Source organism: Callospermophilus lateralis, chromosome 13 (genome assembly GCF_048772815.1).
Source record: "Callospermophilus lateralis isolate mCalLat2 chromosome 13, mCalLat2.hap1, whole genome shotgun sequence".
In the NCBI taxonomy this organism is placed as follows: domain Eukaryota; kingdom Metazoa; phylum Chordata; class Mammalia; order Rodentia; family Sciuridae; genus Callospermophilus; species Callospermophilus lateralis.
The window spans coordinates 50,173,712-50,189,624 of record NC_135317.1 but is presented as its reverse complement, the minus strand read 5'-3'; the positions used below and the strand labels follow the sequence as shown (position 1 = coordinate 50,189,624).

General features: G+C 38.3%; 1 protein-coding gene across 8 annotated transcripts in view; it reads right to left on the bottom strand.

Annotated features, from left to right (window-relative positions):
* The window catches only part of Bend7 (BEN domain containing 7), a 99,999-nt gene that overhangs the window by 82,976 nt on the left and 1,110 nt on the right, over nt 1-15,913 (bottom strand). For 7 of the 8 annotated variants that reach the window (XM_076831411.1, XM_076831412.1, XM_076831418.1 and 4 more), the window contains exon 2: nt 14,289-14,372. The exons of the other annotated variant lie outside the window; for it this stretch is intronic. In XM_076831411.1, coding sequence (XP_076687526.1) covers nt 14,289-14,372 — 84 coding nt within the window. The remainder of the gene's footprint in view (nt 1-14,288; nt 14,373-15,913) is intronic. 8 annotated transcript variants of the gene reach the window in all.

The following is a 15,913-nucleotide window of genomic DNA, read 5'->3' as shown; positions in this document are numbered from 1 at the left end:
ATCCCCAACATTTGCCAATAGAGCATTAGATAAATGGATTAGGGTACACTAGTAGAATGAAATTATTTTAGTACATCATTATATATCTATGAAGAGTGAAACAGATTCTTGTATAGTAATTTGAAAGTATGTGAAGTCTGATATCATGGTTATCTTTGGACCAACTCATGTTTGTGAATTCTGACTCAGTTTTACTGCTGTAAACTAACAAGAACAAAGCTCAGAAATTTCCTTTTAATTTAGAAACTTGGTTCATATAAATCCTGTTGGTTCTACAAAATCCAAAGATCAAAACTTGTGAAAAGTGGAATATGAATTTATTTGTGTTCGTGACTCTGAAACAGCAAATTCTTCAGGGCTGGTGATATTCATAGGAAAAATATAACAAGATCATAGATTGAGAGCTTTTTCTGAATTTCTATAGTAATATAGACAAACTTTCTCTTTCAGTAAGAGATAAAATATTCATAATTTACTGTTTACTTTTTCAATATAATTTGAAACTCTGACCTTCTGATCTACTGTACAGAAAACTCCTAACATAACCCTAGATCAGAAGTGCAGATCTTTCCTCCTTCCAGAGATGCTAATTTTCACATCTACATCATGGACCAGTTATATATATGAACTGATTAAATATTGGCTGTATTACATTTCTTCAGTCTTTTAATTTTTAAAAAATATTAAGTTAAATAAATATACATGCTGTTGCACAGATTCATCATCAATGTAAATAATATTAATCATGATAAATAATGAGTCATATTTGCTAAGATCTTTTCTTCCAAAGATCAAAAGGAACTTAGATAAATTTGGACTCAAAGGTACCTGGGGAGTGGCAGCCTTGCCTGAGAGACACTAGTGGGAAATTCCAAGGACTAAGGCAACAGTAGCTTAAATCAGTGGCTTTGCAAACTTTTCTATGAGTCATAACATAGATGACTTAGAATACACATAAATAAATAGATGCCATACATACATCTGTAACAACGTTTCATGAATTTTCCCTTTTTTGGGGGAAGGGTACTGGATATAGAATCTAGGGGTGCTTAATCACTCAGCTACATCCCTAGCCCTTTTTATTTTTATTTTGAGATAGGGCCTCACTAATTTGCTAAGGTCTGGAACTGTGATCTTCCTGCCTCGGCCTCCTGAGTTGCTGGGATTAAAGGCTTAAGCCACAGTGCCCAGCCATGAATTTATCCTTCATGTATACATTGCTTTCTACTGTATTTCTTTATTGTTATTATTATTGCTGTTGTTGTTGCAGTGTCGGTGACAATCTACTGAACTGGTATCACGACACACTTATATATCACAACCACTAGTGTGAAAAACACTGCCTTCAATGTACTAGATTTTGTTTTGTTTTGCTTTGCTTTTTTTTGTGATACTGGGGGCTGAACCCAGGAACACACTACCAATAAACTGCATCCCCAGGCCTTTATTTTTCTTTTCTTTTTTTTTTTAAATTTTGATACAGAGTCTCACTAAGTTAACCAGGCTGGCCTCAAACTGACAGGCCTCCTGCTTCAGCCTCCTGAGTCACTGGGATTACAGATATATACCACCATACCTGGCAGTCCAAGATTTTTAGGACACTGAACTAGGTATCTTCTTGCCCTCCACATTCTTTCTCAATCTACTGATGCTGTCTCCTGGCTTGAGTGACCATCTGAATGCAAGGACTCTGCCCAGACACATACACTCAATTACCTATTGTATGACCTCACCCAAACATCTCAAAATCAATCCTAAAATCATATCTGAAATGTTTTTTGATGCGACCATCCCATCACCAAACCTTAGTAAATGGCACCAACTTAGCTATTCAAAACAGAAACTTGGAAGTTATCCCTTCCTCCTATAGTCAATCATTCAATCCTGTTTTTTATAACTTTTAAATTACTTTAGAATCTTCCCACTTTTTTCTACCACCACCCTGTTCCCATTATCACTTGATAATGGGGCTGCTACCAAAAGCCTTCAGGATCACTCCACTGCAATTGATTCTACCTGAAGCTACAGTGATCTTTCAAAAATGCAAACCTAATTACATTATATAATTATTGAATGCCAATAGCCTTAGGACAGAGCCCCAACTCCCTAACATGGCTCAGTGGTCTCCTTGCCCAATTCTCCAGGTTTGGCACCTGCAAATCTCCCCCTTATTCTACAGAAGTAGTTTTCAGGTCTGACTGCATATTAGAATCACCCAAGCAACTTTAAAAAAAAAGAAATACCAGTGCCCAGGCCTCCCTTCAGAACAATTCAATCAGAATCTAATTAGTGACTGTCATGTACAGCCAGAGGGCCTTCTGCTTTAGATATAATGAAGATCTTCCAGTTGTTCAGGACAGCCCTTATATCCTGGCCTCCAAAGATGCTGCCCTATACTCTGCCTTCAGGTCTCAGCCTAAATGTCATTTTCTCAAAGGCCCGTATCTGGTGAGGTCCTCCTGTTCTATGTTTCCATGGAATCCTTATTTTCCTTTATCACAACCATGTGCTTAATCATGTTTTAAAATCTCCTAGCCTGGCCCTAGGGGCTATTCAATAGATATGTGTAAACTGAATACATAAGTAAATCAATTCTAGTAACAGACTTGATACCACTGAGGAAAGCTGGAAACAACAATAATACTGATTTATAAGAAGTAAACCCAAATCTGAAGCATCTTTGGAAGAAATTCTCCTTTCCTCCAAGGAGTGTACAAGGTGATGGCAAACAGAAGCCACTATTTATTTGTTTCATCTTAGGAAAGCATTTCCCACGGAATGAATCTCTTCTATATCTTCTTTCCAGTTCATCAAAGATGATAGGTGGGAAACAGTTGACATGAGAGGAGACTAAGTTTCTTGTCCAAAATGACCAAAGTAAACCTGGGGAATCTGGGCCAGATGGGGTCACACATCTCCACCAACACCAGGCCCTGCCTTCCAGAGTTCAAAAAGGAACACTGAACTGGTAGAAAAACGCTAAAGCTAACAGTCCTGCAGCAGCAACTCCCTAGCCATATTTTATGCAATGCATATTAAGGTACCCATTAAAGTCTTGCTAGTAATCGAAAAAATTATATATGTGCAATGAGAATGAGTTAATGTTAACAGAAGAACCTTAACTTCTTTGTCTCCTGACTTTTTACTTTTAAGTTCCTTAACCTTGTGTTTTGGTGGAGTTCTTTACATTTTATATGTAGGTGTAAAGTCATATTTGAGATATAATTCCATTAACCATACAAGCAACTTCATAGTCTGTTATGTTGCATCAACTTTTTTCTGTAAAAATAAATTGTTAAGGATATTATTCCTGGAACAGAATAAATTCTTGGAATTACTGAGTAACTTATGTACCGTACTACTGTTCCAAGAACACATTACTTATTTTATCATGACAAAGTAAAGTTATTAATCTTCTGGCTTCCATTTCAACAATGAGAAATGTTGTAAGATGCACAGACACCTGCATTACATTTCAGTTCAACTTTATATCATCCATAAACATCTCTGTTTTGGACACCTCATCCAAATAAATGCTCACAGAATACTCTATATAGCATTCGATTTTATGAAACTATAAAAGTTCCTTGCTGTTAATTACAGAGACAAATGTCTCATCACACATTTGGTTAGCAGATAGCATAATTAGTTTTCTCCATTAACCTTTCAGATATAAAATTTGATTTCCAAGTAAAAAAATATTGTAAAACCCTTGGAACTCAAATCACACAGTATATTTGTACATGTTTGAAAAATGTAATACTAAGAGAACGATTGTATAGATTCTTATTTACAAGGGTACTGAGTGTCTAGAATACCGAAAGAAAATCCGTCTAAACTTTATAATGATTTTAAAATATATTATAAAATATACATTTAATAAGCTGCTCTTTGTATAGAAAGGAGGCACAGCAACATGACCATCAATGGAATGTGCCCTTGATCTCTTCTAGTCATGGCCTTTAGCTGAATTGGATCATGAGACAGACAGACAAGGAATAGACTAGACAACAAAGGAAGGGTTTTCAGCTGATGGCAATGGAACACAGCTATATGCCACATGAAGTTTTCAGCAATGGCGGACCACATATGCAAGGGTGGTCCCATAAGAGATTATTGAATAGCAACATCATAAAAGTTAGTTTTGCAAATATACCCTTTGAGGTTCACACATGACAAAAATCACCTAATGACACACTGCTCAGAACATATCCATGTTAGTAAGTGTTGTATAACTAGTTTTTTTCTGTCCAAAGTTAAATTCCATAAGATGACTGATCCCACAACCATGGCCTACTAAGGACTATGTGCTGTAGCTCATACATGTAGGGGGCACTTTTGATTGTCATGTCTAGATGGGGAGCCACTGACATTTATGTATATTTATGCTGCCAACATTTTAAGGGTAAGTAGGATGAAGACCTCATGCACTACTGCATAGGACAGTCCTGCAAAAGAAAACTCAATTAAATCCACTGTCATACTCAGATTAGACAATAACTGGTGGGAAATTATGTCTTAACATGACATTTGCTCATTTATTTAAAAATTGTTATTAAGAGACCAATGTGATTCTGCAAACTGTACAATCAGAAAAATGAGAAATTATACCCAATTTGATTCAAATGTATGAATTGTCAAGATCATTGTACTGTCAGGTGTAACTAATAAAAAAAGAGTCTACTTCATGCCAAATACTGAATACTAAGAATATTTACATTTAAACATTTAGACACAGAAGTTTCATTCTGAAAGAACTCAAGCTGGGCCTGGATAGATAAATAAAGGCAGACCATGCAGACAGGTAATAGAGGTCACTCTAGGCCAAGAGACCAGCAGTGGATATGCCAAGACCACAGCATTACAATGTTCCAGGGATGACTTTGTATGGTGCAATGTGAGTCTGCAAGGTGCTGGTGGGTGAAGATAGTCTACACACAGGGGAATGGTACTGCATCCTATTTCAGAGGTAGAGACTAAAGAGAGGGGCTCTTATTAACTTAGTAAAATAGGAAATCTACACAGTGAAAAGTAACACTCCATTGTTAGTGTTGATATACTTCACTTCTGATATATGGGGTGCAGTTAGCAACTAAGAAAGATGTATGAATTTCCACCACTGAGGCAGGGTGAGAATTTAGAGGTAAAAGCTGAATAATAAAGTTTCCAATTGGTTGACTGCACATTTTATTAAATTTAAAATCAGTTTTCTCTTTCATTCATCCAGTATTTATTGATGTTTGTTATGTGACTAGAATAGTGCTGGGCAGTGGGAATACAGAGATAATCTCCTTAGAGAGTTTACAATCCAGTGGGGGATGTCTGTAAGTAAACTAATAATGCCTTTGCTTTCACAGGGACAGGTATAGATTACTGCAGAAGGGGAGGAGGAATCTGCTCACTACCTGGTAGAGGCACAGCAACTTGGAATCTCAAGGGAGGAGAGAGAGCCAGCAAAGAGGGAGGATGGGGTAGCAAGAGTGGACTTCCAAGTACATCCATGAAGTCCCTGAGGGGAGAAAGCTCATGGCCTGAAACATGAGGAAGCAGGGCAACTGGAGGAATGCAAAGTGGTCTGGTAAGGCTCAGCCTGGAAAATGAGAAGGAGTGGGCCAGGAAAAAGCTGGAAGAATCAGACAGGTGGCAGCTCATACAGGGCCTTAGCTGTCTTGCTAACCATCTCAGGTCTTCACCTGAAAGCATTAAATGATGAAGAATTTCAGGCAAAAGAGTAACCCAACTTTTGTGAGAAACTGGAAGGAGCCTAAAGGCTTCCCCTAGACCAACTGCTATATGTTTGGGCTTATGCAGTCTCTAGGCCGGCTCTGCCTGCTACTGCCAATACATCCCTTCTCAGGTTGTGTCCCCTCCAATAATCTGTTACTTATAAGGAAAACAGCCTTACTATGTCAATGTTCTAGGTCTATTTTTAACTTTGAGATGCAAAACACACTGTTCCAAAATCTTTATTTTCTCTTATAGATGGCTATATTATTTTCTTCCAAAATAAAATCATATTCCCAAGGGAACCAAAAAAGGCTAAACTGTCAATACATCTCCTTGGATTCTGCCCTTCACAGATGATTTTTTTTTTATGACTTGGTCATGATTAGTGTAAGAAAAATAAAATATCACAACACATCACACTTTTCATTAATGGGTAGTTGCTAAACCACACCAAGCCTTCCTGAGAAACAAAGAGACAAATTTTCCTCAACACAAATGCTGATACTTCCTTGGTGAACTGATGCAGGATGGAAGTCAGCCCCATTCACCCCTTGCTGGGCACCTGTGGGTAGGTACAACTTGAGAAGCTGTATACAGGGCCCTGTTCCCTGAGAAATGTGACAGGTTTGCTGACATTGTTTAATACATGGTCTTATTTTCTTAAAGTAAGATGGAAAAACTTGTCTCATGTAGACTCCTAGAAATAGACAATGTCAACATCCATTTTCAGATGGCCAGTGCAATCTTAGGCACTTCTCTAACACTGTACAAGTATTAGGCACCTCTCTAACACAGCCCAGTACAAAATGAATAGAACACATGTGATTTTTCATGTGTATGGTCTTCATATGTGAGTTTCTGTCCTTTTTGATCTTTTCTAGATTTGTAAAAATTTTAAATTGTATATCACAAATCATTATCAGAAACCCCAAATTTTTACTCTAATATATTACAAAAGCTTCTTCAAGTTCTATGAGACATATTTTAGTTTGACTCATCAAATCTCTCTAAAGTCTCAGTATGGTAGTACATTTTAAGATGAATCTTCAAAGACTAATATGACAGCACCCAATATAGCCACATATTTAAATGACAAATATTTAAACATCTATCAGCTGAGTAGCATTAAAAACACAGAACTGTGCTAGGTGCTCCTGGAGACGAAGACCCAAAAAAGAATCCAGGCCACACTTGCCCTCTAGGATCTGACGATCTGCATTAGGAGAAACAAGACACGGTGCAAATAAACAACAAGGATTCAATGTGGCAATGGTTAAGATGGGGTTGAAGGAGGATATGCAGGGGTGAGCCGGAACACAATAAAGTCAGGCAGAAAGTAAGTAAATATTAGACTGCATATGGTAAGTGCCAGGAAAGAGTGATGTTATTATTCAGTACTGAAGTGTACATACAGTTTGGAAGGAGACGAAGATGGAGATAAAAAAAAAATAAGAATATAGTGGTTTCTAGTTTGAAAATGTCTTTTCCTGTATAGGATTTTTCTATGTGCTTAGAAGAACCTAATGAGGTGGTTTGGACAACATAATAATTCTACTATAGAAGATAAAGAAAACCTTTCAAGAGTTTTGTCCAAGGTGTTATTAACTGATAACCTGAGATCAAACCAAGTTTTCTGACTATGCTATAAATTTTTCTAGACTCTAGAATCAAGTTTGCATCCCTTCACTGAGCATTCAGTAGTCAGTCTGACCTTACCTGAGTCTCCCTGCCTCCAACTTCCAGGGAACCTTCTCCCCTCAACCAAACTGCTCTCCAGCAAGCAGGACTTGCCCAGGTAAAATGGTCTTTTGTAATATACTAAAGTAGCATAGAATTTGGGATTTCTGATGTTAATTTGTGAGACATACTTGAAATATTTTACAAATCTAGATAAGATCAAAAAGGAGAGAAACCCAAATATGAAAGGCAACACGAGCCATGCGCCTGGCACATGCCTGCAATCAAAGCTAGTCAGGAGGCTGAGGCAGAAGGATCAAAAGTTTGAGGCCAGCCTGGGCAACTTAATGAGACCCTGTCTCAAAATAAAAAATATTATAAAGGGGGGCTGGGGATGTATCTCAGTTGCAGGGTGCGCCTGGCCTCAATCCCCAGTGCCATAAAACAAAAACAAAAGAAAGTAACACAGCACACATGGAAAACCCTATGCATTCTCATTCTGTACTCTGCTGTGACACTGGTACAGCATTACAGAGGTTCTTTCAACCACTGAGCTACATCCCCAGCCCTATTTTGTAGTTTATTTAGAGGCAGGGTCTCACTAAGTTGTAGCTGTAACATATTGCTTGCTAACTGCCTCCGCCTTACAGAGGTTCTTAAGATAACACTGACCCATCTGAAAACAGCTGCTGCTGATGTCTAATTCTCGGTGTCCATATGAAACAAGTTTTCAACAGAAATTTAGGCTTTAATTATAAAGAAGGCTTACAGCCTAGTTATTATTGGTTGCACTTTAAACACTGTCAAAAGAGATAAGACTTTTGAATCTGGAAATGTGATAAGTCATGATAGGAGAGTGGAGACTACATGGAGAAGGCCTTGGTGAGCAGGCAGAGATGAGAACAGAAGGGGCTTTGGGAGGGATTGATGGAGAACACAGCACAAGCACGATTCTTTCAGTGAGGTGAAGAGAGAGATAAGAAAGGAAAGGTAAGCTAGAAATAGCAATCAGAAAAGGAGGAGAACAGGACTTCACTTCCTTTGAGACAGCACAGCAAAGAGGAAAAGAATGTGGCCAGATGATAGCTCTAAGACCTCAGGCAAATTAACATTTCTACAGGTTCATTTTTTTCTCATCTTAAAAATGGAAATAATAAGGGTCATGGTCATAGCTCAGTGGTACAGCGCCTGGTTAGCATGTGTGAGACACTAGGTTCAATTCTCAGCACTACATATAAATAAATAAAATAAAGGTCCCCTAACAACTAAAAAAAAAAAATTTTTTTTAAATGGAAATAATAATACCTCCTCAGAACTGCCGTGGGGCTAAATGGTAGGTATGGGAAGCATCCAGCACACAAACCCTACTCCCTTTCTTCCTGATGGGTCCTGGGTTTTCCTAAGAGGAAGCTTCTGTCCACCACTTTTCTCTGATCCAAGGCATCCCCTTTCCCCTGGGCAAGTCCTGCTTTCTGGGGAGCAGGCTGGTTGAGGGGAGAAGGTTCCCTGGAAGTTGAAGGCAGGGAGACTCAGGTAGGGTCAGACTGTGGCTACTGAATGTCTAGCCATTCTAGAGTCCATCAGAAGGCAATTAAAATCTTCTTGAGTAAGATGAGCCCGTGGGGGCAGAATGGGAGAGATGAGATGGAATTTGAGGCAGTTCTGACATGGTAAGAAGCGTTTGGAACTGAATATCAAGAGACCTGATTTTAAGTATGGTCAATTATTAAGTACTGTGTGGCCTTGGGCAAATCACTTTCATTTCTGACCTCAGAATCACATTTGCAAAACATGAGCTAGATAACAATACCCGCCCTCCTGGTATAGCTGCAGTAGTGCCCACATGATAAATCAAAGTACTAAGGTGAGCCAAATTACAAATGCCTCCCAAACTTTAGGCAACAAGTAATAGGTAAGAGTGATAAAATCCATATCCATGTCTTCCAAAACCTATCTATAGTCACACATATATTTAAAGAAGCCATTGGTACTCAAGTTTTCTAAGACACTCTCTAAACTTTGCTGGTTTACAGTTTTTCTGAAGCCGTTTTTTGGGACATATAGTATAATAAGACATTTTTGGTACTGTATGCAATCTTGGAAACCATCAAGATTGGGGGTTTTTAAATAGTGACTCAGGGCACTCTAACAAGATGCAGAGGCCTGCACAGGAATGTAGGATGTATGTAAGTCTCTCAGTCCATCTGTCCTTCCATCCTTCCTTCTTCTTCTTCTTTATTGGTGGTGATAGGCCTTGAATCCAGGGCCTCACACATGCTAGGCAAGCACTCTACCACTGAGGCACATCCCCAGCCTTCTTCAGCCCTTCCTAGAACAGCTGTTCCCCTTGCAGCCACTGTACATGCTGGGGGTTCCACATGGGAGTGCACTGAACAAAGGGTGTCATGTGCTCAAGGACATGGTTTTAGAGAGAAAGATTCATGGCTTTGCTACTAAGCAACTTAGGGAACTCAAATTTTCCATCTATCAAAGGGAATGACAATATCATTCTCAGGACAATTAATGAAATGACATTTACAAAGTTCTTAGCATGCAGCAAACTATTGATAAATGATACTGACCTTGGCCACATTCCTAACCCTGGCCACATTCCTAACCCTAAGAGACATTCCTAGTTTTTTGTCCCTTTCAGTCCACCATCGAAAAGGGGGAGAACTGACATGAAAAAGAAGAGGGACATAGGACACATCAGGCCATGGTGATGAGGATGGAGCTCCAGAGAAGAGGAACAGAGGTGAAACACTCTGGTTTCCAAAGAATGGGATTTCAAGGGTTCTTCTTTTTCCTTCTCTTGGCCCCCTTGACCCTTCACTTTATCCAAGGTTGGGTCCTACCTGTGTACTCCTGTCACAGATGAGGCTGCATGCCTCTTGGAAGGAGAGTCCCAGCTCTAGCCCTTTGAGGTCAGACAAGAACTGAGGTGGGCTGCAGGCCCCCAGACGCTAGGTGAAGAGTGCCCATGTTCCACACATGGCTGTTCCCCATTCTCCAGAGATACACATTACCTGCCATTAAGGGCAAACTTCATAACTTGGAAAGGTGTGTGGGAATTTTCTGAGTGAATCCTCTTTGGGGAGATTCTGAGGACCCTAGTGGAGCAGCCATCATAAAGAAAGTGACAGAAAAGAGATTTAACAATTCACAGATCTCAGCCCTGCTCAATTGGCATGGATACCACACCATGTGCTTCATCCACTGAAAGCTATATAACTGAATAGAATATTAAAAAGAACAACTAGAACAGACTTGGTATATATGTAATTGGAGCTCAATAAATGTTTGTTGAATGAATGAATAAATAAATAAATGATATTTAAATACCTGAAAAATAAAACATTTCAAATTTATGCAATATAATAGTAAATCCAAATTAAAATCCAACATACAAAAGAGACTTCATTTAACATTTATATTATTGTTATGAAGAATAAATTAATTGCCTAATTAAAATACTTTTAAGAAGTGTCCACTTACCAGCTAAAGTGTCTCAATGATCTGTAAATTTGCCTGCCTCAACATGGTAGAGGGGAAATTTGGATAGGTGGCCTGAGTTTACTCTAGATTCTGTTACTTATGAACAAATCACTTCACTCTAAGCTTCAGTTTCCATTATTATGGGAATAATAATAATAACCACTCTGACCACCTCAAGGGTAAACTGTAAAAATCTTAAGAGGTAACAGATATGAAAGTGCTTTCTAAACTATAAGGTAAAACACTTACCATCTAATTAGAATGATGCTTATCATTCTGTCTTGGCTCATATCACTTTTCCCACCGGGAATCTTCTGCTTATCCAAATCTTTCCCATAGTTCAAGGTCTAGTCTGCACTGCCCCCTTCCAACTCTGTTTTGCTCCTTGCCCTAATCATTCACAATAGTCATTTCATTATATTCACCCAGAGAGGTGGTATGGTGGGATGTTCAAAGATCAGGAAGACCTGCATTGGGACCCTACCTGTAACAATCCCATACAGAGACCTTTGTCAGGCTACCTTAATGTCTCTAAGCTTTATCTTCAAAACAGGAATGATGATGACTGCTACAGATTTGCTGTGAGAAGTGAATAATTCACTTAAAGTGCTCAGCTCAAATCGCAGCTGTTGTAGCTGGTATATTTTGCTAACTGCTTCCTGAATTTGTCCTGCCTGCCCCCGTCAACTGTATTTTAGTCATTGAGAGCAGGGATCCTATTCTATCCATTTTGACCCCATTCCCATTCCAGAAAAGTGCTGGGTTCATAGTATTTTCTCACAAAGACACAATTGGTGAAATGAATTGTTTTCCCCCAAACAGTGCTCAAATCTTTACTGTAGCTCCCTCAAACCAGCTTGAGAAAGTCAATGTCCATGGGGTAAAGTTACCTCTTCTGACCCTATTATCAAATTAAAAATGTGTGAGTAATTCCCAAAGCACTGAAGCCATTCACACTCTTGAGTTACCTGACATGTTGAATGCACTACCTTAGTTCACAGTCTAAAAATGTTCCAGAGAAACAGATTTGATGTGGGAACCTCTGCTAAATTCTGGAGCACTCTCTTTTCCCCGGGACATGAACTTTAATCTTAGACACTAAGTGTCAAAGATAACACATACATTTGAAAGCAGAAAGTCCTATGTGACATCATGGAGGCCATGTGTTGGCACTTTCCCACAGATGAAACAGTTCTGGAATTTTGGTCTCTAGCTCTCAAAGATGTCATAAGCTTCATATCATAAGTAATATTAAATGTAGCTTTGCAATTTACAAGATAAACCTGATTTAAATCTATTTTGAGGAGAGTATCTACAAACTTTCATGCTGTCAATGACAAAATTTCTAATTTCAGATGTTATCAAAGACTATTTCCAATTGCTGTAAAATTCATGTTTGTATAATCACTTCTACTCTTTTTCAAAATTTATCCTGAAGATCTCAAAAGACAAATTTTCTTTGGGAACCATATATGACTTTCCCCAGAAAAGCAAAAGATTGAGAAATAATCTACAGCACACTCTTGGGCTGCTGAATTTTTTTGTCCCTTGATGTCAAAGGCCCCCCTTGATCAATCACTTTGAAAGTCCATCCCCAGACTGTTATTTATTGGCATTCTCATACTTCCTCAACTCAAACTAGGAAAAAGGAAAGCAGCAATGTTGGCCACCTTTAATCCACATTTTACTGAATCCTGAGCACTCTGAATCCTGAGAAATCCTCCTTTTCTTCAATCTTCCCTCTTTTGTGTTCTCAACTCACTCCAGCACCCAAACTACTTTTTAAGCACACAGCAGAAAGGGGGTTGTAGGGAGACCTTCATTGAAGAACTAAATCAAGGACATGAAGTTCTATTTATATTATAAATGTAAATTTTCTACTAGAAAACACATTTTTTTTTTTAATTTCAAAAACTAAATCCAGTGGTACTTAAATATAGAATTCAACTGACCAAATAAGGGAACGGCAAAGTGTACAATCCAAGACTCTCTCTTTCTGGGCCATAGCAGTTCATTTGAAAGCCTTTTGGGTTTTAGTTCTCTCAAGAGTCAACAGGTGCTATGAGCAGTGCTGGCCTCAAAGGAGAGATCCACGAACCTTCAATGATGGTTCAGTAAGAAATACTGATGTTTCTCTCCTATTTCACTAAGTATCTATTTGCCTCTTCTAAGCCCTTTGCAACACACTCTTCCTCTCCCTCAAAGTAAAACAGAGATCCTGATTAGAGCACACCATACCCTCCGGCTGTCATGATATTTCAATTTAAAGGACTTATCTCACTGGTCTGAGCAGGGATCCTGCTACCTGAAGAACCCAGCCAAAAGGCAGTTCTTTCTGGTCCTTGCTCTCCATCAGTCTTGCCCTGACTTTCTCTCAGGCTTGCTTCCTGGTTGTACAGTACCTAGCTTACCCTTGGGGTTATAGAATGTTCCAGATGGGCAAAACTGAAGCCAAATGCCACCATTCACAGTCTATTCTGACTTTATGGGCACTTTACTCTTAGGGAAAGAATCCTAAGTCATTTTTGGTTCACATCTGCAAGTAACAAACTGCATATCCATAGTCCTTTGTGTACAGTATTTGTACCAAAACTACACATGGATGAAGTGGTAACACTTTTGGCTACATACTCATATGTGGAGCAACAACACTTGCTGGATGGTCTCAGAGACTCTGTTTGCTCTGCTTATCCCCGAGTTTAGCCAGGAACTAGGATGGTAGGAGAAAGGCAGAGCCATTCTCCTTGACCAGAAATGTTGGTAAGAAAGGAACACAAAGCCAGGAAAATGAGGAGATACTCACTGATAACTAGCACTATCAAGAAGTGGTTAGGCAAACAATCACACTTTTATTTTCCTTACGCTTTTTGACTGTAGATTTAATTTAATTTTGTCATGGCAGGATTAGCAACCAGGCCACAGAGGTGAAGGGACATTATAATAAGACAGCACATTAATCCTCTATCCCACCCAAGGCAGAAGCAAAACCAAACAAATAGCAGCTTCCTGGAAATTGAATTTCTGTTATCCAGATGTCAAAGATGTAATACCCCAATTACACAAACTATTGCCAGTGAAGCATGCCAGCGAATATGCAATGTAAATGGGGTGAGCATAGAGCGACAAAATTGCATGGTCAGCATCTGGCTCTGTGAGTGAGTGATAATTAGCACTGTGTGTAGACACTAATAAACATTTATGTCTGAAATTACAACTTTTAGCAATGTTAATAAGGGATATATTGGCAATCTGTAAAATAAAAGGTCTTGAAAAGAATGTCATACATTAAGCAATGGCAGACATTTCCCGTTCTCGCACAATCTCTTTTTCCCCCTAATTGCAAATGGCCACACTGTTTTACTAAGAAATTAATTGACATAGGAACCTACCTAAAAAAATGGGTTGTGTCTCTTTGGCCTCCCCATTAATATCGTTGCTGAATTCTGAGATCTTATATACCTCATGGTGATAATCTGGTGTGAGAAAACAATAAAAAATTAGAATTATATTGACCTCAAGATAGGAATAAGCAATGAAGTCTAGACTCTCATTCTCTATGATATAATTTATAAACATGTTTTTGAGAACTCACTAATCACAGAATTTGTAGTAAATATAATCCCTAAAACTTTGTTTACTCTGAAGTCCACAAACTTGACAGATTACTTTGACTTTAGAAAAATAGCTAGGCTTGGTTACACGGTAAATTCTGTGCTCAGATGTCAATTATTAGGTTTCTTTTCTTTTGAGACAGCAAGTATATTTATAAAGGAAAAGAAAAATCTTGCCAAATCATAGGCCAGAGGAGGTTTCCAAATTTATCTCCACAACCCATTTTTATGAGCATATCAACAGTATGCTTTAATTACCTGGCATTCTCAGTTTACCCAGAAAATCTCAGCCTTCAAGTTGCTTAGACGCAAGCACACATGAAAAATAGTAATTTGTTGCTTCAAGTACAGTATAATTTGAAAGGAAGCAAGATTTTCATCTTTCACACAAGTGGATCTTTCTCATTCAGCTATGGCACCTTATTTAACGTGCAATTGCTTATTTTCTAAAAAATGCACCTGCAAAGCAAAGAGAAGACTCAGACCCACAATTTAAAAAAAAAAAAAAAAAGAAAGAAAGAAAAACTTGCTATGTCAATTAAAGTCTAAAAACATAATATTTTTTATAAGCTTCTCTCTTTAGAGGCTACTGTTCTCTGGCAATCTTCTGCTTCTTACAAAGCAGCATCACCTATGAATATTACTATCTTAACATCTATTTCATTTTTTTAGCTTTAGATGTCACAGGATAATGTCGATAAAGCTACTCTCACTTTTAAGATAAAGTGGTATGCTCCCTGAGGTCATAAATAAGAAAGCAGCCTACATTCCTGAATGAATCAAAAAGCACTAACAGGGCAGTTACAGGGAGAGACTTTAAAGTACAAAAAACTGAGTAATCAACACTCCTATGGAAAAAAAAATTACAAAGAAAGAGAGAAGAGCCAAACATTTTGCATACATAAACTATTACAGGCCTCTTTCATACAACAGTGCCCAAACTAAATTAGGGGAAACACAGATTAGCAGATCCTCAAAATGTCTATAATTAAACCATTCGCAGACTAACCAAAAGCAGGCTTTATTGAATCCACATCTCAGTTAGTTTATATTAGTTGGGAAAACTTGATGACTTGCAATTGCCCTCCAATTTCCATCAGTTTACGTGTGACTTCTGCAGGTTGTTGAAACAACTGTGTGGCTCTTTACTCTGATGCCAAGGTTAGATAAAACAATCCAGGAAAAGTGGACAGGTTCTGTGGCTTGGCTTTGACCTCAAGTTGATTCAAAGGTACTTAAACAGGGTGGGTCTAAACTCAATATTAGGACTTGTGACATTACAATGAAAAAAAAAAAAAATCCACCCGCCTCCAATTTAAAGTGACACAATGCGATTTCACATGTTTTCACCTCTGCTCTTATCTTTAGTTCTCATCATTTTTTAAAGAGTCAAATCAGGAAGA